The sequence below is a fragment of the Biomphalaria glabrata genome, chromosome 15 (assembly GCF_947242115.1).
Source record: "Biomphalaria glabrata chromosome 15, xgBioGlab47.1, whole genome shotgun sequence".
NCBI lineage: Eukaryota > Metazoa > Mollusca > Gastropoda > Planorbidae > Biomphalaria > Biomphalaria glabrata.
In genome coordinates this window covers 11,280,990-11,306,654 of record NC_074725.1, presented here as the reverse complement: position 1 = coordinate 11,306,654, position 25,665 = coordinate 11,280,990, and the positions used below count along the sequence as shown (strand labels likewise).

Sequence of the window (25,665 nt, the reverse complement as noted above, 5' to 3'; positions counted from 1 at the left end):
GTGTGTGTAGTCAGCCGCCGCAAATGGCCCCAGGCCAGCGCTAGACGAGCAGTCAACCGTGACGAGCTACGATGGTCAGCCGAGTTGAGTGTCAACAGGACGGTTCGGGAAGGATCGCCATCGTGAACAGAGCTCAGGAGCGTCACGAGAGTTGTAGTCATCTGACCACCTAGAAATGTCGAGCAGTGTTCTGTCCGGTTCGAGATGGCCAGTAGGGACCCTATATAAGAGCGGAGGTGATGCAGTCATTACGGTTCAGAGCCCGGTTCACTACAGTCCGGTCGACTACAGCACAGTTCAGCGGTGTGGTTCTGTACGGAGCATTACGACGGTTCAGTGCGGAGTATTGTCAAGTACAGTTGAGACGACTGGCATCTTGATCTTGGTCTGCGATCGAGTCCGACACAACGAGCCCGTGTGCGAAGTCAGTCCTGAACTGTTGAACTCAGTGCAAGCCCGGAACAAGACTGAGAGGCCAGTGCAAGAGTTGATATGGCGGAACAGTGTTATCGGAGAGATATTTGTACAGTGTACGTGTTGCCAATTGTACAGTATTGGCTGTTATTTATTCAACTATTAAAGTGTTACGTTACTTTTGAGCCCTGAGTTGTCAAGTTCTTTAAGTTGGTGGTGTATGGTGCAGTTTGCAGAGAGCCTGGATAGTGAGATTCGTAACAATAATATTATACAATATTTTATACGTTATTTTTGTGAGAGACCCTCAAAAATATAAATTGATCCATCTAAACAACATTAGTTATTTAGAAAGAAGACTGATTAACATTAGTTATTTAGAAAGAAGACTGATTAACAAGGGTTATAATGTAAAATAAACTTATGATTTCCATTCTGAGTTATTACCTCGGCTTCTCTAATAAACATATTTGCAGACATTCTCTTGAACAAGAGGTCTTGATGAATTCCTTCACTGGCTACATCTTTGGTCATTGAACTTGTGACCTGCAATGTCAATAAACAAACAATAATTTAGTGACACTTTGAGAGCTCTTTCAATCCTGCAGCAATGACTGTTTGGCCACCTGCAATGGTACATTTAATATTATGGTCATATTTTTTAGATAGCATCAATTTAAAGAAGAACTGAATCTGTTTTTCTATTTGGAAAAACACATGATACTATTATACTATGATACTTTAAGCCATACTCAGTGCACTCTGATTCAATCTCTTTTGTTGCCTTTAATTGTTCTGTAAATATAAGTTAAATTTTGAATTTAATTTTCCTGGTAGCCCCAAGGCTAGAAAACCAAGCTGTTGGGTCACTTAGCAACAAGACTCGGCTATTAGAATTTTTTCTTTTGTGAATATGTGTGTGTCGTGTGTGTGTGTGTGTGTGCAGTTTGGAAAAAGGGGGTGCGGGGTTAGATCAACATTCCAATAGCTAATTAATTATTAGGCTAACTTTAAATACAAAATAAATATCTTTATCACATTTTTTGGGAGTAAACAACAAATGTATCTGTTTAGTCAGACTTTCTTATGTGCACCACCTAAGATACAAATAATGAGAATTGAATTAACTTTTTCTCTCCAAATTAATGACACCATTGTTGATTTGACCCAGTTAAATTAAATTAATTTTTCATTTTATAAACTTCTATTTGTGTTATATAAAAAAGAGCATGCAGTCTACTATAATTCTATACCAAAAGTTATGTTTTCTGATTACAAAACAAAATGTTATTGAAGTTTAATCTGTGAGAACGTGGAAAATAATTACGGACATTAAGAGTTAAGCATTTTAAATTAAAAGTACAAAAATATTTCTACCAATTACCTCTAGGGTGGTGAAGAATGGGATTTTTTAATTTCTAGGGATCTTTGGGCACCTGAGCCAACCCAGCTCTAATGGGTACCTGACATTTGTTGGGGAAAAATAAAGGCCATTGGTCATTGTGCTGGCCACATGACAGCCTCATTAACCATGGGCTACAGAAACTAATGACCCTTGCAGCATCTGCCCCTAATGATCACAAGGTCTGAAAGGGAAACTTTACCTCTAGAAGTAGCTCCTCTGCAACAAGCTGCACTGCTGCTCTCTCTGTTAAAAGTTTAGATGTTTTTTCCCAATCCTTCTCTTTTTCATTGAGTTTTTTCCTGTCAATAAAATGATAATAATAATAATTTAATTTATAGAGTGATGTTAAAAAAACAAAATTGTAGGCTCAAGGCACTGTGATGACATTATAAACATAAACACGGGAGCATTGGTTTTTGATATTCAATACATAAGACATTTTTTATTTATTTATTTTAAAAATTTTAATTAAATTTCATGGAGAAAAGTAGAAGAAAAAACTTTTCTAAATAGGATTTTAAATTTACCGTTTTAGGTCCTTTTTCTGAACTTGGTGATCAGGTGGAATGTTGGTGACTATAAAATTGTCTACGAAATCCTCAACAAGTTTTCTGACCTTAAAAAGTAAAAAAAAACAACTTTCATGAAGATGAAAGATACGTTTAGGCCCAAAAATAAGTTTTAAAGAAAAGCTAATAAATGTAGAAATGTTAAGTAATATTTTTTTTTTAAATTATAAACTCTATAAATTCTAATTGAATTTTACATCTTTAAATGTTCCTGTTCCATTTTCTAAAACAAAATAGTAATTAGCTAATTCTACTAGTAATATCATGAAGATTGATGATGATTGCAGTATTTCAGTTTAATTAGTATAAGTCTGAGTAACATTCATTGCTTGTACAATGCAGTTACAGTCTGTACTACTCACACCCAAACAAATTAGACTAAAAAGGACAAATAATTTTTATTTCGAGATATGTTGAGAGTGAGAGAGAGAACTCAGGTTCAAATCTTTTAAAAGCAGTGCTTTAGTAGAAAATAATCATGATAAATAAAATGGATAAAAGCTAGGCAAAAAAACAAATGTTGCAAGCAAAAAAGAAAATTGCATATCAAATTTCACTTATTTTCAATGACTCTTTTTTTTTTTTTTATTAATGTACAGTTTCAATTTAAAATAATTAAATTATATATTGAAGCTTAAATATTTATCTATCTATCAGGAAAGCTTAATATAAATGAGTGTGAAATAACTGCTTTTCAAAGAGCTATAATTTTAATTTTCTTCAATTTACCAGCAAATAACTTGGAATCTGTCTTGGTAGATAAGAAGCTATTCCTAATTCACCAGCGTATGGCTTCCTCTTTTTAACATAATCATCATGTAGGCTGTCTCTAATGTAAAAGAGATATAAAGCTATAGAACAAGAGTGATATAAAGTACTAACTATAAATTAAATAACTATTTAGCTACAACAATTTAGAAAATGTTTTTTATTGAAATACAAATATTCAATTAAACGATTTCTTTTTATAAACTAAAACAAAAAGATTCTAGAAATAAAAAATCACCCTTTGGGTCAGGATTTACTGATTTTACCATCACAAAAGAGATACAAGACACCGATAGCAAAGACAAACAGATACAGAAACTCTTTTGGTCCCCTTGCAATCAAATCATTAAATAGAAACTATATCTGTTATAAACTGCTTGCATGTAAATTATGAGTGAGTCTGGTTTTAATGTATATTTTTTGGTTTTCTATAGTTATAATGTTGTTTTATTTGATGTAATGCACAAATTGTAAAACAAATTTCCTAATGGATAATAAAGATTATTATTATTATTATTATTAAAACAATAAGAGAACAATACAAATTTATATATAGCTAAGATATTTTAGAAAAAAAAAAGAGATGTGATATAAAATTTCTGGATTTGAGGTCTAAAAAATAGATGGTATATAAAAAAAAACAACAGAGCATTTACTGGTTTTATGTTACAGCATACACACTCCCCTTCCTAGTAAAAATTAAACATTTACCAATTTTTTTTCTGCATAAATGTGTTTGTTTAAAAATAAAGTATTGCATTACATAAGTTCATAAAATATTTCATAATTAGTTAAGTCTTAATTCAAGATTAAGTTTACCTTAAATTCCAGATTCTGTCCATAGCATCTGGCATGCTCTCTATTGCTTTCTTAACATAAGATCCGCCTGAGTGGACGCTGCGGTGGCCAGATGATCTGCCTCGAGGTGCCATCTCAATGACAGTTATGTTGTTTCCTTTGCAGATACGAATGAAAAGACAGAAAAAATAAGAACAAAAAAGCAGACTTAGAATGTTTTTTTTTCTTCTTGCCAGTCAGCATATTGTATAATGATTTAATAATAACCTCATGACCAAACACAGGAGGTCGGTCTACTCCCTGACTCACACCCCACACTATTGAGAGGTGCTGTTGGTGGTAGAACAAGAGGAGCCAAAAGGATCAAATGGACGAGAGAAATGAATATAGACATCAAATCGTTCTTCCGTGTAAACATTTGTGATGATAAACCTCTCCCAGGTTATAGGCAAAAACTCTCCCTGGACCATTGTTATATCAACCGAGGGGATAATAACAACTGACCTCACAGACACCTTCAAGGCCCTTAACATTCCTAGGAACATCTTCGTTGCCTGTCAGAGGGCGGTACTGCTGCAGACCTGCCACATCACCAGAAAATTCCTCAGTGGAAACTGTTAAAGGGACTACGATGAATTTTGTTTCTCTTTAGCGAAACTCGACCCTGGCAGCGCCAGAGAATGACTACTCGTTCATTTCTAACATAATAATCTTTATTATCCGTAAGGAAATTAGTCTTACAATTTGTGCATTACACCAAACAAAAAACATTATAACTATAAGAAACCAAAGTGTACATTCACACCAGACTCACTCATAATTTACATGTGACAAAGTTTATACCAGATTGTTCTTATTTAATGATTTGATTGCCAGGGGAACGAAAGAGTGTTTGTGTCTGTTTGTCTTTGCTATCGGTGTCTTGTATCTCTTTGGTAAAATCACAAAATCCTGACACAAAGGGTGATTCTTTATTTCGAGGATCTTGTTAGCTTTTTTATAGATGTTTGTCTCAAACAACTGCCCAAATGGGGTTTGTTTTTTGCCAATGATTTTGCCAGCAGCATTGAGGATTCTATTAAGTTTATTCCTATTTTTAATGCTCAGATTGCCATACCAGGCAGTGATATTGAAACTGAAAATATTGCAGATGTGAGCGTGATAAAACATAGCCAAGGCCTTTTCGCTAACATTAAACGAGGACAGTTTTCTTAGTAGTTGTAATCTTAACTGCATAAAATCAATATGAATCTGTTGTTTTTTTTTGTTTCTGACATTTTTTCAGAAAGGAATATTATTGCATCCTAGTCCAAACCTGCAGGATTTCTTGGGGTGGCAGCTTGCAAGGTTTGAGCTTGTGATGGCAGTCTGAAGCCCATACCAGATGATAGGCAGTCAGATGGAAGTTTAAAAGCATTTCAAAATTAAATTTTTAGAAACTTAAAAAAAAAACAAAAAACATTACACATCCATATCATTTACATTAATATTTGTTACACTGTTACACATTTGAGATAATAAAAATGAAATGCATAGAAAGTATTAGGAAAGATGTTTCAAACATAGACTCTTCATTTTAAAGGTTCACATCAAATCTGTATTTTGAAATGGACTTTTGTACTACGCCATTTCTTAAAATGTTTCTAGCGCAGGGTTGGAATCTTGTTGAATAGAAACAGCATAGACTTACATAGTTAAGGCTGAGTTTAACAAATAATAGGAAAGCTAGATTTTAGTTGATTACTTGAAAGAAATGAGTGAAATTTTGCTTTAGAAAAAGCCAATATTTTTTTTAGTATTTTGATGCTGTTGAATGGTTGAACATTTGGAAATAAGATTCAACTAAAAACACTATCATTGTATGATAATATTCCAGCAAGTGAAAAATGAGTTCTCTAAAGGCTAAGTTTTGTGTGAGTATATAAAGGCAGGGATCACATGCTCAAACTTTCATTCTTTGCACACCTAAATAATGGCTTTTATTAACTTTTAAGCTCTGTTTATGTCCACTGTGTTATAGCTGCTTAGTATTCAAACAAGGGAAGTCACTCTTTAAATTTTGGCAACTTCTACAATTTCGGTAGATTCCCTTAAATCGTGGACGCACATGAAAAAACGTTCACATTTTTCGAGACGCGTTTATCGAGTTTTTATTATGCGGCTTGAAATAAAGTTTTTTTTTTTTACCGTGATTTTTTACCACTCGCGTTTTTTTTCTAGGTATATTATTTAAGTATTGGTTTTAGTGTGAGCATCACGTAGCCATACAATATTTATTTTTTGTCGACACTTTGACTTACTAATAGTTTTATCTGATATTACAGAACCTATGGTAGGAACGTACTAATCATGGGCGTAGCCAGGATTTTTTTCGGAGGGGGGGGGGGATTTTTTTTTTCTCCCCCCCCCCCCCCGCAAAAAAAAATGTGTATGTATGTAGGCCTATGTGTGTGTACATAATCTTTATTACATTCTGACCCTTCATTCTTTCGGAACACGTTTATTGTGCCCGTGTATTGTTCTTCCAGTAGTTAGTGGAAAAATTGTTGACTCACTTCCCGCCATTGCCAGCAAGGGGTCTGATGGAGCGCTAGGAGCACTATTTCTGGTATTGAAAGCCAACAAAATGCATTTTCCTGCTATTAAAAAGTCTGATTTCAAAAACCTAATGTGCTATTCTTACTGACTTAGACCCTCCCACGTCGTTCGGCGTATTAGCCGTCAAGCTGTTTCCACAAAAATCTGTCACTGTTAATGTCTGAAGCCTCTTCCCACCTGCTCTGAGGACCTCCATGAATGTGTGTACTAGGATGTCATCGCAACTCTAATTATGCGTAATTCATTTTGTCGGAGAACATGTCCCCCAAACCTCATGCGACGCTCTGTCACAATCTTACTAAGGGGTCGACTCCCATTTCGACATGGGATTTACTTGATTTAGACCCGATCTCTTTAATTGACTCCTAAAATCTGTCTTAGCCATCTTTGTTGAGCCACATTTAGTGTTTTTCGATTTCGGAAGATGACTATTCACTGCACTTTATTAATGGAGCCCCGCCACTGGTAGAAATGTGTAACTTTTCTTGAATACGCTCTTGGAATTAGGTGACTGTAGTTTGCTTTAGATTTTATATCGAAAAGGGAAGTTTTATCGTCAAGATCATCTGTTGAGGGTTTTAAACTAAAAAATCTCAGGACTTAGTTGTTGTGTTTTTTTTGTAATTTAAAACCCCATTTAGCTACGATCATAGAATTTGGTAACTGTAGTTTGCTTTAGAATAATATTAAAGATAGAGGTTTTCCCACCTCAAAACGCTCTGTAGGGGGGATTTTAAACTCAAAACCATCTGAAGGAGAGGAGTTTAAACTCAAAACCCCCAATTGGCTTGGCTACGCTCAAATAATTTTAGTGTGTAATTTGCTTTTTTTATATTGAAGAGGTATTTTTTTTAGCATCAAACCCTTCTGAAGGGGGATTTAACCTCCAAACCCCTTTTGGCAACGCTCATAGCATTTTGAGTGCGTAATTTGCTTTTTTTTTAACATTGAAGAGGTAGTTTTTATCTTCCAACCCGCTGGCCGGGGGTGGGGGGTAAACTCAAAACCACTTTTCTACGCTCATAGATTGTAGAGTGTGTAATTTGCTTTTTTTTAAAATTGAAGATGTATTTTTTAGCTTCAAACTCCACTGGAGGGGAGTTTAAACTTAAAACTGAGTCAAAACCCATTTAGCTAAGCTCATAACATTTTGAGTGCATAATTTGCTTTTTTATATATTGAAGAGGGGGTTTATCGTAAATTTTGGAGGGGGTTCTAAAATCAAAATCTTCCTTAACTGTGCTTTTGGAATTTGGGGATTGTCGCTTGCATTTTTTTGTTTTGTTTTATAGAAGAGGGGGATTTAACTACAAAAACCCCTTGAAGGGGGTTTTAAACTCAAACCCCCCACCCCCGGTAGGCGTTTTTAAACTCAAAACCCCCTGTTAGGAGGTTTTAAACTCAAAACCCCCTGGTAGGGGTTTTAAACTCAAAACGCTCTTGGCTGCGCTGGGGCAAGTGATGGTTTAGTATTAAGATCTCACCTAAAATAAACAAAATCAAAGCAAAAAATCAGTCACTAAAGCCCGTGTCCCCCCCCCCCCCCCTGGCTACGCCCATGGTACTAATACTAATATGGATCTAATTTAATGTTGCTCTGTATCAAATTATTTAATCATTAGTCGTTAACATCTTTCCCCTCCCTTTTTTTAAGTATACTAGTTCTAAGCACAACATAAATATCCATTCTATATACAAATGAACTTATATTTTCTTTAAAATGATAGTTGCTTTAACGACTTTGGTAAACACATCTCAAATCCTTTTTTTTTTAAACCCAGTCACAGCATGGATCCCCTTCACAACCAAACGTGTATTTAAAAAAAGTTCTTCTACATTAACCATTTGTCACAGACAAGATCCACCCATAAAGTAATGGGCAGATAAAGTAGTTCTAATGTATGCCTGTTAGTAGGTCAATATTCGTTTAAAGGGGGGAAAAAACCTCAACAACAATCTAGGACGACGTGGCGCATCGATCTAGCTCTATTAACTTATCGACATAGTCCAAGCAACGCCCTGTGACGGATTTATAGATAGGAATGAATAGGAATTGAACTGTTAGACTACTGACAAATTAAAGCATTTTTTTTTTTTAATTCTCATGTTTTGGAGAGCTGAATAAACACAGCGCACTATTTCTATTTAGACTAACTCTTTTGTCCCAGATTTTTTTTTTTTTGTACTTTCACAAAAGTAAGTCTTCAATACTTCACATGTGATATGACGTAAGATCACATTCGTGTCAAAATTAACCACGCCGCTCAGTGGCGTAGCAAGGGTGAGGGGAGGAGGGGGGAGATTTTGAAAATCCCCCCAGCCCCCGCTTGAGGAGGGCCCCCAAATGAGTGTTTTTACATTCAAAATTAAATATTACGCAAAATGCAGGAGCCCCCAAAGAAGTCAAGCCCCCCGGGCCTCCAAACGATGGAAAATTTCTTGCCCCTGACGCCGCTCCTACAAAATTTTCCCTGTTCAAATCAATACCCGGCTATAAATATTGTGAAACAAACATTAAAAAATGCACTCTATGGCCTCTTACAGGTAAGCCTTATCATTTAGCATTTCAAGGCGATCTGCAAGATAATCAACTCAACTATGATTCGAGCCACAATGGTCTTGTTCACATCTGCCTAATATATACACGCCACAGAGGTCGGGTTCTTCAGTTTCTATTGCTTTCAATTGACTCAATCTTTGTGTGTGTGTGTGCCAAGTTGTTATGTGTCAACAATAAACCGATCAGAGTCTTTCAATACAAGCTTTTTTTTTTTATTTACTATCGAGAACAAATTGAGATATCAAATATGTGTAGTACAAATGCTAATCTGACAGCGTTCCTTTCAGGACTAGCGTCTGTCTGTCTGTCTGTCACAAGTTAGCAGTCAAAAAAAAAAAGGGAAAGGGTCATAAAACATTTCGCACACACACACACACACTGAGGTAAGAATACAATTTCTGTTGTATGATAAGATTACATATACAAGACATACTTTTAAACCAGGTAAAGGATTTATATATAGCATTTCTATATCTCTAAAGACCACTACCAACTATTGAAGCTACTGGGTACAGGTGTTGTACCCGTTGAATGCTAGATACAAAAATTTGTTCTCTTTACAAGAACGTAGGTCTTACTCTAAGGGTCCATATAGATTATTTCGATTTAGAAATCTTAATTATAGAATCTTAATTTTTTGCATTTTTTTTTAAATTACCAGTACTCTGTGACAAACACAGTTTTCTTTCATAATAACTCGAACCAAAGATTTTTCACTATGGCTGTAATTAAATTGAAATCCCGATTGGAGTGCTAGGTTATATCACATAGGCCTATCTATGTATGTTTCCTGAAAACAATGATTTATGTTGAACTCTCAGAGAGAGAGAAAGAGAGAGTGAAGAGAGGGTGAGGAAAGAGTAAGAGAAAGCAAGTGAAAAAAAAACTTGGATAGTGACACAACGTTATAAACAGAATACGAGACAGCGATGTCTTGAAAGAGACTACTCGGCTCTCTGGCAAGTGTGGAATGAGCTTCAAGTGTTCAGAGTTGAGACCCTACCAGCCGTAAATCAAAAGCTGTCTTCTGTAAGGTACTTCTCATGTCAAGCTCCAAAGAATATAGCCTACTGGATAACAAGAATGTCAACAAATGTTGTGAACTATGTGCACGTCTTCCTAATACTAAATATAACTAACTAGAAATGGAAGGAACAAAGTGTAGACATAAAACACTGTACATCCACAAATTCCATATCTAGGCTATCCTGTAACTTAAGGAGTTCCACCTGTATTTCTACTAGGTAAATTGTACGTTTAATTCAGATGCATACCACAATTATAATTTGATTAACAAGAAAGAGTCCACTAGAATAGAAGAGGCGGCCATACCAGTACGTGGAGCCTTCGGGGAATGTCATATTCGGGGCCTAACCCGAAGTCAAAATTTCTTTCTAAGAGCTTTCATTTGGGATTGTAAATAGATGAGAAACACGTCTTTGTTTATCAGTAGGAGTTTCCCAAGAAGTTCTATATCGAGTATCTTATCTTATATAATACAGACGTTACTTCAAAAAAGAAGATGATTATGTCCTACGCGTCATGGTTCGATGCATTAGAATGTGTTGCAGGGGTCCCACACACCTGTAATAGTTGTATGATGGGCTGAAGAGGACAATAAAATGTCTCCATGGCGGTCGGGCCCTATTATATATCATAGTCGCGAGACTTTGGGAGGTTGGACACACCATAAGGCCGCCCCAGAGCACACTGCAGACATGTAAAGAAGGTAAGTCTTTAACTCTTTCTCTCCGTAATTATTTTCATCATTCAGATAGAATTCTTCATTTCGCTCATTTGTATTTCACTATCCGTTATGATTAAACTTCAATAACTTTTGTTGTTTGTTTATCAGAAAATGTGATGTGAGACAAAGATGTTAGTTATGTTAAGTGCCAGAGGAGATCTCGTCTGGGCTTGTTAAACACTTCGTAAGGGTCTGTGCACTGTGTATTTTATGTCTAAAGGTCTTCTGCCTTACACTGTAGGGCCTAAAACATCCTGTAACATTCAATATCGGACACTCATGAAAAGAACAACTGAGAAAGATGATATTTAGCCTTTAGAAAATAAAACACGACATTATTTTTTTTTTTACTGTGACTGCAATAGACTGCATCGTAAAAAGTGTCAAAGAGCAATAAATCTGAACAGAAAATAGGACGTAGGCCTACATAGACGTAGATATAGAGTTAGAGCCTTCACTGATTTTTTTTTTTTATTTTGAAAAAAAAAAAATAGTTATTGATTTGTTAAAGTGCACACGCAAACACATAAACTAAAAAAAGTAAATTTAAAAATAGAATTATATGATCTAAAAGAAGCAAAAATGAAAAAGAAAATATAAAACTGTTATTTATTTTATTCAATTTATATTTAATAATTAGAATTGTACAGCATGAATCACTGTATAGAATAAAATGTTCAACTAGTAAATAAAAAAATTTCATTAAGATTGCATTAAATTAGTTAATAAATCAATATCATCAATTTAATTTTTTTTTTCTCCATAAAGTACTATTGAAATATAGTCTAGTCACACTAGTGATTCAAATTGGAAATATATAAACTAGTCATGGCTTAAATTTCAATTTTTACCAAACAAAGTAAATCATATTTTCGTCTTCAAATCATAGTACTTTGTCAGAGTATTTTGTCTTTTGATTCAATACTGTTGAGGATCATAAACAAAACATTTGATGTGTGCCTACATTGGTTGCATGACTAGATGCATGATGAGTAGGACATAATCATCTTCTTTTTTGAAGTAACGTCTGTATTGTATAAGATAAGACACATCTACACTTATGCAAGTATAATGTTTGGATGTTAATTATGTTTTGGAAAATAAAATACTGAGTTCTTATACTGTAATGTACAGACTTCGTTCGGCACAGAGGCTCATTTTCTTCTGCATAAGTTTATGTAAAATATAGTCATGCCTGATAGAATGATCTTTATATTGTGTTCAATTTACTTGTTGATTTTTTTTTTATGATAACTCAGAAGTTTTGTTTTTAAACAAAAATAAATTCACTACTTTCTGGATGTCTGTGTGTGTGTAATCTTACTTAACACACAAGATACATTACATTGAATTAAGTCATAGAAGTTGATCTCTAACAAAAAAATGTGGCAAATCATTATGTTAAAATTTTGTCCTCAAATGGTTGAAAACATTTCTACATGTATTCTCACTAAAGAATAAATTCAAAATCAAATGTAAAAATTATCACTGAGTTGTATTTTTTTCAAGCCAGAAATAACCTTTCCCCACAGCATAATGCAAAGCAGATAAAAAATGGCTCATTCAATAAATAGCCAGATTCTACTTTCACAAATTAAGCACGTGGGCAAGAATGCTATTCCAAAATAGAGCTTTACACAATAAGACATGAGCCATTTGTGGTCTTACAATTGAAAGTAGCCATAATGCACAGCCCAATAGACTATTTTATATTAAGTTTATATTTGTTAATCACAAGCCCAGGTGAAAACTTTATTAGTAATGCCAAAAAAAATAAAGAGATCAACAACAATCAAATCATACAAATATTAAAACTTAATAAGATTTACATGAAGGTGACAACTTAAAAAGCAATACAAGCTTTATAGTCACTGTTTACTTTGTTTTATGGATATGGGTGAAAATACTTTGGAGTATTTATAGCCTACATTCTAGGTGATTAAATTAGGAAAAAATTCTCTATTTTTTTTAATAAGATGCATAAAAAAACAATGATACCGAAACAAATTAATTCTTTTTTATCAGACTTTAACCAAGAAACAATTAATGATTATTATTGAGAAAGTCATAATCTTGAACAAACAGAACTTACATACATTTAAAATTAGATTATTTTTAGTTTTCATGCATGAAATGGCCTAATTGTAAAGTATAGACAAAGCTCTATTTTATGTCAGCAACAGCTGAAATAAACATATAAATTTAAAAAGTATATATAATTTAGATTAAAGCAGTATAGTATAAAAAGCCGATTGATTTATATCTTTCAGTGATGTCAAAATTTCCTTCTTTCTTCTTTCCATCAATTAATATTAATTTTGGTAATAACAAGGTCCCTTATACTGGCATAAGTACACAGGGAAAATATTGTATTCTGATATTATAAATGTAAGACTAAGACATGCCAACAAGAAAGTTGGGCATTTTATAGAGTATACTTGTAAAAATGATTTTGAATAAAATAAACAAAACATATCTTTCTAATACTTCAAAAGTGTATGAAAAAAAGTTATATATTTATTGCATGCTTTATTCTGAGTATATCTTGAGATGGGTGGAGATGAAAATTAAAAAAAAATTATCTTTACATTTACTGTGTGTTTAAAACAAAAAGTGTACTTGTCATAGTCATTGCACAGTTGCCTACTTTAATCTTATGGGTTTATATATTTAAAGCAATATTATTAACCGAAAACAAAAATAAAGATACTTAATAGAGATGTTTGCAAAGATTTTTTTCAACCTCTTAAATTACCCATAGTGAAATAGGCTCTTGCACAATCATTATGATTCTGACTATATAAGAAAGCTTTACATTAGTGATTCAAAAAGAGGTACAGGAACAAACTTTACTTTACTATTAAACCACTGGCGTCTACGTCTAGTGCGAGGGAAATAAGTGTAGTAGCCATCCTGAAACACTGGTGTATATGTGTCTAGCCTATCATCATAAAGCATGGGAGTATAAAGTGAATATTTGTGACCCCAAGAACGCTGAGTGGCCTTACCAATTGGAGATGGGAGAGATCTGTAAACTTCTTTCTTTGCTCGTAGTCTGTCACGTGCCTCCAGAATTTTTAGTCTTTCTTGAACCAATAGCCTACAAGTGGACAAAAAACAACAACTCAGTAATATTTTTCTTGTAAATTTAAATTACTATTATTAGGTTAAAAAATTTACCTTTTTAAAAAAAAAAAGATTTATAATAGTGAAATTTATAACTTAGACTGGTGCAAGAGGATTTTTACATTGTTAACAACATTAAAATTTGTATTAGGTGGATTTTATACATGCAATTTGCATATTTATTAGAATATTATTAGAACATGAGTTAATATTAAGATGGAAATTACATCTTAGAATTTCTGTAATTATATATGGAAAATCCATAAATTTTGTGTTAGAAATGTTAATAACTATGATAATTTATATAATAATACTAATAGTAGTAACAAAGCTTGTCTTCAAGTTTAAAGATTAATGAGAACAGAATTTTACATAGCTATGTAGTCCTAGCTACATATTTTGCCTCATGCAGCAGAAAACCTTTGTCTGTTGGTGGTGTGGTTTAAGTCATCTTTTTTTGCAAATCTATGCCTGCCCTTGGCAGTAGATTTTATTTTGAGACCAAAAGGGAATCTACTAATAATAAAATCAGTAGAAAATCCTATACATTTTTCATTCAGATTTCTGAAAAGACAATAAATTATGTACAATTTTCTGACTTATATTGATCAATTTTTTTTTATTGTAAAGATACATTGAAGAAGTTTATCATGACACTTAATAAGTAGTAGTGATTAATATCCCTTTATCCATCATTACAATCAATACTGATTTCCAGACTCAACACAAGAAACATGAACATGATCAAAATACTAACTGCATGTGTAGTGCTTTCTCTGCCTTTGAACGTTCAAAATCTTGAGTTCTTTTAGCAATAATTTCATGGACAATTTTGTTGTTTACATTTCTTGGACCTGAAATATGTTTTATAAAGATTCAATTTAAAAAAAAAAATATGTTATCTTTCAAATTTAGAAAACATACAGTTTAATTTCCATGAAACTCACTGTTTTCATCTGGTCCATATACTCTTTCAATTTCATCTTTCAGTGTTCTGTTACTGCTTGAAGCTCTTTCCTGGAAAAATAAAAAAAAAATATATTAAAAAAACTTTATTGTTTACAAAAAAAAAAAAAAGAGAAATTAAATAATTTAATATTTAAAATTGTGAAATTATATAATTTATTGTTAAAAGCTAATGATTCAATTAATAATAATTTATTTTTTTTAAAAAGGTCATTTTTTTCAGGATGACAGTGTCATAGATACCAATTTAAAAATCCTAATACAAATATGCTGAGTGGTTTCTTAATCAGTCTCCATGACAAGTTTGTATTCTTATTCATACTAAACCAAATGTAGATGTCTTTGGTTATACTAACTTATTAAATTTGGATTATAGACACAAGAGTTTAGTGATGCAAATATCAGACCAAGTGCAATCTTTTAAAGAATAGAGGTGTTTTTTTCATTGGCACAATTCAACTAAATAGTAACTTCAGTAATGTGTGTTCTGTTTTATGACCAGTCTCCTTAAATAACAGGCTTTTATTCCAGAGATTGGAAGGAATTAGTAATATCCTTTATCTAATGCTTTTCAAATTTCAATACCTAATATGGATATAAAAAGATTTTCAAAAACAGCTACACTAAAATTCTGCAATAAAACAGTCATAGTTAAATACATGGACTGTTTATGTCGAAGCAATGCTTAATGGTAACATCTTATATAACAAAGGTTATTGATAATTTTTAAGATGTACAATGTAGATCATCAAAATTGTAAAGCAAGATTTCTTAGCACCCGGGAGTACCAAGATTGGGATAGTCAAAGAGAGAGGGGATCTGTGCAAAAAGAGTTTACTCAATAGGGCACTCGTTAAGAAGCTTGAAAGTTAAAAGGCTTTTTCTGTAACCGCTAAGACCTTTTGCATTAGTAATAGTGACAACATAGTGAGTGTAATTACTGACTAGATAATGGCTTGAATTTCTGGTACAACTTATAAATTAGTAATATTTGGTTTTACTGAACATTTACTGAGTAGGCCTACTACAGGAACTAGCAACTAGTATAGTAGACCTACATCTAGATTGTAACAAATGACCAGTTGTTGACAGATTAAGTAGTAATTGTTAAACCAATAAAAGTGAATACATGTACAAACTTTGCAATGAATATTAATTACAAACATTGACCAACAGGTTGGAAATTTATGAAAGACAAAATGGATAACAAGTATGAACTTTAATAAGCAGGTAGAACTAGAAGTAATGTACATTAGAACATATTTAACAAAACATAACTTGGGGGAGCTACCATCTTCTACCAAGCGCCTCCCCAGGAGGCGGAAGGGGAAGGACCCTTAGATATAAGGTATAGCTGTGAATATCAAATAAACAGCAGCAGACCAACTGGTTTGCAGTTATGGAGGATGAGGTGGAGTATTCCAGTGGTTAGAATATTTACTAAAAACATCTTAGAAATCCAGGGAAATTATTGCAAAAAGCAAATATAGGGCGCTCTAACTCTAAACCCAGGTACATGAAGCTCGTTAGCTAGGGATAGCAGTTCATCTAGGAGAGAAAACTCTGAAAATAAACACCTGCTGCCTAGCAGATGATCTTGGATGATCAAAGGCTATGGGAGCACACCCAGAAAGAAAAGCAGGCTGAAGTCGGAGTCAATGGGCCTCCTGGCACATAACACATTGACACGCAACCTCATCTATGTTGATGTTCAATAACAATTCTAATAGATGTGGCGTCCTGCCTGTGGAATCCCGCCACGCAGGTGGGGGGCTGAGCTCTCTGCCTCGAAGGAGCCCACACAAGTGAGCTGGTGGTTTTTCTATCTCTGCCTGTGGAGCCAGGAGCAGGGACAAGAAAGTAAAAACTACTGGCCAACTCTCCAAGACCAAAAGTCTAAAAATCCTACAATGGAATGAAGAGAGCATCCAAAAGAAAAAAGAAGCTCTAAAAATATTTCTGCATGAGAAAGAAAAAGCTTTTGTTTGCATGCAAGGGCAAAGAAGTCACACAGTGGATATAAAAAAGGTGTCCCACAAGGAGGAGTCCTATCCCCAACACTTTTCCTAATATTCATAAATGATCTAAATCAAAACCTACCAAGAAAAGTTAAAAGCAGCATATATGCAGATGAGCTTGCCTTAATTAGCACAGAAGAGTATGTAGGAACATCGAAATTTCTATTACAAGATGCGCTCGATAAACTCAATAAATGGGCCAAAGACTTGGGCATATCCATCAACACAAAAAAAGACAACATATACCATCTTCTCACGTCAACAAAACAACAAACAATAAAATTAACATTAGATAAGGAAGCTTTAGAAAAAAATGACAGCCCTACATATCTTGGAGTCACATATGAACCAAGATTAACTGGAAAAACCAAATAGATAAAACACAGAGTAAAGGCATCCAGAGGCTATCTCTTATTAAAAAATTAGCTGGCACAGATTGGGGAGCTAATCACAACATCCTGACACGCTCTCATCCAAATCACAAGAAAGATGATGCCTATTATAAGCAATCCTGACAAGATCAACGTCTAATCTTTCGACTTAGGATGGACACAACATATGTACCGGAAGCTCAAAATTGGAACCAGTGAAATATGCCTATGTGGAGTGTCTCCAGAGAATGCTGACCACATCCTCCAGAACTGCTCTCTTTACCAAGAGGCCTGTACAAGACAATGGCCCCAAAACACCCCAATAGAAAGAAAACTATATGGAGAGCTCCCTGATATGGAAACCACTGCGCAGTTCATCTCATATTTTGGTCTATAGTCATCTGAATGCTCCAACATAAAAATGAGAATGAAGAAGAAGAAAAGAAGACAAAACATAAATAAGCTCAGGGAATAAGTCTTTCAGGCCACTACAAGAATATAGGTAATAAAACTTTAATATTGCTGTAATCTAAGAGAGATGAGAAGAGAATCTATGTTCCTTTACAAAATGCGAAAAATTTGCATTTGTAACCTCTCTTTCATGGAAGAAAATAAATGAGAAGTTAAACTAATTTTAGGGGTATGGTGGCTGAGTCTTGAATCACTTGGCTTCCGAACTGAGCTGAATTTTTAAAACACCTCTGAGCCCACTCAACTCTGAGGGGCATCTGACATTTTGGGGGGAAAATATAGCAGTTGGTCATTGAGCTGGCCACATATATGTCACTTCTGTTAACCATCAAACATTTAAACAGATGATCTGAAAGGGTTACTTTTACATTTTTTTAAAAACAATTTTTGCATTAGAATCTTCCTAAACAATTTCGACTCTTACCAGCACTCTCTGTGTTCTCTCTGTGTCCATTCTGCTCAACTGTTCCAATCTGTCCATGAGGAGGATTTTCTCAGCATTCTGTTTCTCTAGGGTCAAGAGTTGTTGTTGAATCTTTTCCATCTGCCTGTCTTGTGCCTTTTTACCAGCAGCTGGTTGTGCCAAGGAAGCCATAGCTACTTTATCCCTATCTAGCTTAGAGTGTTATCCTTTTATCAAAAGATCCATACATATTTTCGGAATCCCTTATCCTAAAAAAAAAAGGACATTGTTATCTAGTGCAACATGAATATTTAAATGAAAAATGGTGATTAGCAGACTTTTGTTCATGTTTAGTGACTGATAGAATTATAATGCAAAATATTTACAAACTACATAAAATAGTCAGGAGTGATGGCCAAATGAAATTCTCATAACACTAAATTCTCATGAACAAAGCAATATATATATATATTTTTGCTTTCAACATCACTGACCCAGTAAACATTTTAAACTCGACTAAATTCTGTGTGATGAAATAAATTAAATTATACCATTGAGTGTTTTTTTAAACAGTTAATAAAGTCAAGTGTATGTAATATACTAATAGTTTAATATATTACTTCATCTACAGAAATGATCAAAGTAATAATATAGTTGACAAAGTTTCCACGAAAATTATGGAACTAATATTGAAATATATATATATATTGTAAGCTGCCAAAGTGACATAAATTATATAAATAATATTTGTATTTCTACAGTTGTCTAACATGAATAGTATCTATGCCACAGTAAAAAGGTCCCAATTTCAATGGGTGGGACACCTTGCTAGTCTGCATGCCAGACTATATTGCCTTCCCAAAATTAACATGATAATTATTTAAATGTAAAGCTGCTAAAACAAGTAAAACCATTTTAACTTAGATCTACTAACATTAACTGTTTAAGACCTTAATATAGACTCTAGATCTAGTCATTCTAATGCCTAGATCTAGATCAGTTAGAAATTACTTCTAAACTAGATTTCTTATCTTATCTTATATAATACAGACGTTACTTCAAAAAAGAAGATGATTACGTCCTACGTAAGACTGCTTTATTGATCCTTATGTAAATTAGTTGTGATAACAGTGACTATTTTCTCATATAAAGACAACACAACAGAAACATACATATAAATAGAGCAGACACAATATAAAGAGTTCATTCAGCGCTACACACAGGTATCTTCGTCCTTTTCATGTTTCCTGAACAACGAGTGGCATTGATATAGTCTGACAGAGTAACCCCTTTGTACACAAAGTCACGAATTTGTTCCAAAAAATTATTTCGTGGGTGGGTTATGATGCAATGGACCTCAGGAGTAAGTCAAGCAAAATTTTTGTCCATCAGTCAACAATTAAGGTATGAACAAGTTTTTGTATCGCTCTGTTCTTGTCTTGATTGACAGTAGTCGCCCACTATGCGAAGAGTTGACGTACTTATGATGGAGAGGGTGGCTGCTGTCTTCCATGATTTTTCTTAGACATTTTAGTTCAGAAATTTCATTTAAATATGGTAATGTTGTGCCTGTGATTTTTTTTTATGCCCTTTTTATAATTTTCTCTAGGTGGTGCAATAGTTCAGATGAAGTATTGCCATGCCAAAAAGTTATTCCGTATGTTAGCAGATTTTGCATCTAGTCGCATCTTAAAAATGATCAACAAACCATTTAACTTTAAACTTAGAATAGATCTACATTATATAAATCTAGACATAGATCAATTAGAAATTACTTCTGAACTAGATTTCTAACTATAAGGAACAAACAATTTAACTTTAAACTATACTATACTATAGGTAACTAGATCTAAAATAATCTAAATCTATATTAGATCTATATATAACTATAGATTAGATAGTTAAAATGAGTAAAACTTCCTAAGTTGACACCTACACAAAAAAAATGTTACAAATATATAAAAGCTTATTATAGGCCTTATAGTAGTTATACTACTTATAGTATACTAGATCTAGATCTACTTCATTACTAAAATTAACTTACCGTCGGAAATTTTACAACTAAAAAGATATGAGTCTAGATTACTCTAAATCTAGTCTATTGTCATTCAATGTGCTACTGACTTAAATACTAGAATCTGGCCTTGATCTATGCGATATATGATCCTTTCAATATCTCGTTTAAAAAGTGTTTTTTGTATCCATTTTTATTACTGTCAAAGGTATCGTAAGACGCCATTTGTAAACATCTACTTAGTGCGCGTTAGATCTCATGCGATTGGCCAGATTTACGAGTGAACTCTAGGATAGACAACTTGGACAACTTGTACAAGTATAATGTGTAAATCTAGATCTAGTCTATATTATATAAAATAAAATTTAACAAGGTTACAAAGAGTGTTTGTGTGGAAACACAAACTGAAAATCGGCCCCCGAAGTGGTCCACCCAGGAAGGTAAAAAGGCAGGTTTCAATATTATCAGAATGAAATTTTATCAAAGACAAATGACAGAAAATAATGAAAAAAAAAAAAGGTTAACAGATCTCGTGTGGTGCCCCAGCGGTCTAGCGGACCAAAGAATAGGTGAAAGTGAACGAGAAGTTGGATGTGAACCTGGCCTAACTGAACCTGGCCTAATTAACTGATATGTCTTATAATGAATATGTAATTGATCTAATTATTTTGTAAAGGGCCAATCCGTAAAAAAAAAATATTTTTTCTTTGGTTACGTGTTTTAGTGTTATGGGCACGACTGAAGCTCACGAGATAAGAAGAAAACCTACTTATTAATTGTTGTTTTAAATTATGTCTGACTTATATGCATACTTAATAAATTTTTTCTCTTTAAAAAATAACAAACATTTTTTGTGTAAATATAGTAGGCCTACTAATATAACAGAACTTACATAACTAAATAATACAAATAAAAAAAAAAAAAATTTTGACAAAAAAATCTGCAACCGTTTGCATAAATGTGTTAAAAATATGGAAGATCGTCGTCTCTCCTAACGAAGAGACTCAAGTGTTGAAGTTTCTGTTAATAGTGAATAGTTGTAAAAGTGGTGTGTTTTTATGAACTTCAGTGATTTAAAAAATTAGATTTTTCGCTTTCAGAAAAGAAAAAAGTAGCCGTTGCATCAGAACGTCTTCCGAATGAAAGGTCAGAATGTAATAAAGATTATATATAATTATGTACACACACACACGCACGCGCACACACGATATTCTTTTTGCCGGGGGGGGGGGGAGAGAAAAAATTCCCCCCTCCCCTGAAAAAAAAAAAATAATGAGGCGTCTATTGTCTACTCATACTATTAATGTATGTATTTCAACCAGTAAATACATATAATTAGATTAAAGAAAGAAGTCATTAAACAAAAACATTATTCTTACAGACATGAACTATTATTATTATAATTACAAAGCTTATATTAACTCACTCTGTCTGGTAAAAGTCTATACACCCTACTTCTCCCACACCAAATCTTGGATAAAGTTGAAATTTTGCACAATTATTTCGTGTAGCCGACAAAACAAGTAACAATTTAAAAAAAAAAATAAAAAATTAGTTAATATAACTATTGGAAATTCATTATTTTGTTTGGTATCGAACAAAGGAAAGATATTGTACTTGACAGTCGTGGTGGTATAAAATGAATTAGTCCCATTTAGGAGGCTTGAGTCCTCGAGTTCAAATTTAAAAAATGCTTTTAAAGCTCACATCTTTTATCGGAAACGTCCCAACTGTCGTCTGGACCACGGTATTTGCTTAAACATCGGCCTTCTCGTGACCGACTAGACCACAATGGGTCGATACCCCCTTCCCCCCCCCCCCCCAACCCCAACTGTTCCAGACAAGTCTGACAAGTGATCTAGGATTGTAGCGCATTTAGAAAGCTAACTAAAAGCATGAAATTGCGCTAAACAAAAACAATCGGTACAAACATTTCTAATTGCACAGATTTATTATTGTTTATCTATATAGGTATATTACTAATAAAATTACATATGTAATTGATGCAATTACATTTAATATAAGCTTTGTTTTTTTTTTTAAGTTTTTTAAAATTATTACTATTTATTATTGTTTACAAATCGAACACGTTACAATTTTATGAAATTCTGAACTTACGATTCTAGACTTACCTCCCTTTCATAATAGAGTACAGTGTTTAACGTGCTTTGTTCCTTCAGAGTTGAAGAGAATCTACATCCTAGGCCGAACCCCCGCAGGACGACGGGGGATGGGAGCGGGCAAGGTATGAATCCGTGACAGTAGAGACGACCGAACGACAGTCCAGCACACTTACCACACGACCAGACAGCCGTCCAGCAATACAGTAATCAAAGAAATTTCACATCAATGTGTTAATTTGCTCGGATACCAGAAGTAGAATGTAGAATATGCAATGATTTAAGTCAAATAATTTAATAGTTTGAAACATTTAAATTTGAAATTTGTATAGTCAACATTTTTTTTCCTATTACAAGAGCCCGTTTGGTTGTGGGCCCGGGTGCTAAGAACCCCTTCTCGCTATGGTTGCTACGCCACTGATCTAGATGTAACATTTTGATTATTATTCAATATTTATATTATATAATAATAGGCCTATAATAAAAATGAGATCCAATAATCGAGACATTTTCCCCCAGAGCTAGATGACTTTTAAACAAAATTGTTGATAATAATAAAATAATAATTTGTAGCTGTTAATTTGTTATGCCCATTTATTTATGTATTTTGAGTAGGCCCTGGGCGAATATGTCCTACTGTTTTATTCCTCTTCGAATTCAAATCTATGATCATCAGACATTATGATGTTGATCAGTGTTTCATTTTATCTATTAGTTTGTTGTTTAATTTGCAGGCGTCAACGAGGAGATGGACCTTTAGCCTAAAAGAAGGCTACATGCACTTATGCCAAGTTCCTATACCAAATCTAACATACCCATATCTCTACATAGGGCCCACCAAGACTATTGTGTATACTCACATTAATGCATACAAACATGTAGGCCTAGATACAAACCCATTAGCTTGTTTGTAGGTATGATTAATTTCCTAACATTTTAGATTTGTATCAATATTTAAAAACAAAACTAATGATTAGACAGATGTTATTGAGACGTTTGCAAATCTTTTTAAATTGAAAAACTACTTTAGAAAAGCTCGTTGTGTTTTTTTTGTTTAAATTTTGCTTTATACGAGAATTTAACCTGTTGTACATTTTGTTGATTTGGTTAAGGATGGGTGCTAGGTCGTGTATGCGTTTGGGACTTTTTGTTTTGTTTGTTTAACATGTTTCGGATGTTCCTTCAGAGTTGAAGATAATTTACTTCCTAGTCCAAACCTCCCGCAGGATGACGGGGGATGGGAGCGGCCAGGGTTTGAACCCGGAGCCATCGATATGTCCGAACAACAGTCCAGCGCGCAAACTGCACGACCAGGCAGCCATCCTTAACCATACCAACTGTCATCAAGATAATAAAGAGTTAGAGCCTTGTCCCCCATGAGTCTATGCAGTCTTGTGTGAGGTTTGGGTCAGAATGTTATAATATTCATTTCTGAAAGAACATTAGATGTTTATAATTTTTTTTATGTTAAGTGCAAGGAGTTTAGTGAGATTTAACGTAGACCTATTCGATTGCCTATTCATTTTCTTTGAGTTTTAAATTATTTAAAATTATTATCTTATCTTATCTTAAGAAATACAAACGTTACTTCCAAAAATAAGATGATTACGTCCTGCGCATGTTCCTAGGTCAATCAAGTCATGCATGTTTTAACCAATGACCTAAATTCTGCCAAGTCATTTGTTTTCCAGGATAGCTCAGGCAACCCATTCCATAGAGTCTGCCTTTATCTTTGTGTCTTTCTGAGTATTTCATTAGGTTGACATTAATTGTGGAAAAGTATAAAATGTTGGTCATTGTGCTGACCACACGACACGCTTGTTTACCGTGGGCCACAGAAACAGATGACCTGTACAACATCTGTCCCATAGATCGCAAGGTCTGAAAGGGGAGCTTTATTTTTTTTATAACGAGTCCACTACAATCATTAATAAAAAATATAATAATTTTAATAAATATATAATAAATATAATAAATATATAATAAATATAATAAATACAAAATAGAAAGAAGACCAGTACGTGATTATCGTTTCAATTCTACCCCTCCCCTTTCCACTTTTCTGCCGAAAGCATGAATTTTAAACCTAGATTGTCAAATATCAAATCCAATCCTAAATTTCTAAACTGTTTATTCTCTGGCATAAATTTGGCACAATTATTTTTTTTCCTGAAACATTTAGAATTAATTAGGAACTTTTAAGTGGAACAAATGAGATGAAATTTGAGACCAAATTCTATTTTCGTAGTCCCCTTTTCCCATCCATTTCTCGGATGTTTCTATGTTTAAATAACTTTGGTCCTAGAACTCTGTTTCAATTTATGTCATGACAGCTTAAACAATGCACAAAATTAAGAGAAATAGGTCTGTGTAATTGACCATTTCTCTCACCAACTTTGTTTTCAGAGCTTTGCAATATGTTTCTGTAACCAAACAAAATTTCTTACAGATGTAGGCTAAGGCGGACATTAGGAGTCAATTACAGAGATAGGATCATAAGTAAAAAAAAAATTCCTATGCCGAACTGGGAGTTCACCACTCAATGATGTTGCGGGACATGTCCTCCAACAGAATAAATCACGCATGCTACGAGTTACAATGACATGGAGACCAATACAATAAAAGCGCAAACAGGGACGCTCTCGTAGAACTTGGCACCACACCTTTGTGAAAATGTGAATGTGTATAGGATAGAGGCTATGGAAAAGAGAAAACAAAAAAAAAAGGGGGGGGGGGTTCTGGGAAAGAAATTTGTTTCGAATTTGTGCCTTTGTTTTGTGTAATGAGATTAGTTTTAATCCATTGCTAAGACTAAAGGTGACTTTAAGTTTTACTGAATCTTAACAAAGGCTTCAGATTTTCGGACGATTTATGTCTAAATGTTTAAGCATAATATGCCTGTTGGTATCTGGGGTGTGATAACTCCTTAGTGCACGATACGATCATATCATAATCTCCACTGACCCCAGCAGCACACGTTAAAATATAATTAATTCCCATGTCACCTTCCGTATAAGGTAGACATTTTTAAATTATGATTATAATAGCTTACAATGCAAACAATACCCACTATAACTAGACCTAAAGTAGCTTTTTTTTTTTAAAAACATTTTCCAGCAACCGCTCCCCCCCCCCAAAAATAGAAAAAAAAAAGTGTAAATGGAATCATAGCTCTTAGAAAGATACAATTCTAAAATGTAAAACAAACATGAATGACATAGTATTAGGTATTTTCACTAATGGCGGACACATACTAGTCAGATGTGTTGCGTGTATCCACTGTACGAAAGAAAGAAAATCTTGATAAAAAAAAAAGA

At 33.7% G+C, this 25,665-nt stretch overlaps 1 protein-coding gene across 4 annotated transcripts in view; it reads right to left on the bottom strand.

The window, feature by feature from the left end:
- LOC106055629 (uncharacterized) overlaps window positions 1-25,665 on the bottom strand; it is a 116,155-nt gene that overhangs the window by 20,833 nt on the left and 69,657 nt on the right. For 2 of the 4 annotated variants that reach the window (XM_056011937.1, XM_056011936.1), the window contains exons 2-10: window positions 18,236-18,483; window positions 14,933-15,002; window positions 14,743-14,839; window positions 13,868-13,959; window positions 3,976-4,111; window positions 3,118-3,217; window positions 2,347-2,435; window positions 2,019-2,118; window positions 862-960 (exon numbers count right to left, since the gene is read on the bottom strand). In XM_056011937.1, the coding sequence (XP_055867912.1) occupies window positions 862-960; window positions 2,019-2,118; window positions 2,347-2,435; window positions 3,118-3,217; window positions 3,976-4,111; window positions 13,868-13,959; window positions 14,743-14,839; window positions 14,933-15,002; window positions 18,236-18,406 (954 nt within the window). In that variant the 5' untranslated portion in view covers window positions 18,407-18,483. Of the gene's footprint in view, window positions 1-861; window positions 961-2,018; window positions 2,119-2,346; window positions 2,436-3,117; window positions 3,218-3,975; window positions 4,112-5,919; window positions 5,991-13,867; window positions 13,960-14,742; window positions 14,840-14,932; window positions 15,003-18,235; window positions 18,484-20,258; window positions 20,528-25,665 lie in introns of those variants that run through there. The other 2 variants (XM_056011935.1, XM_056011938.1) reach the window with 2 other exon arrangements.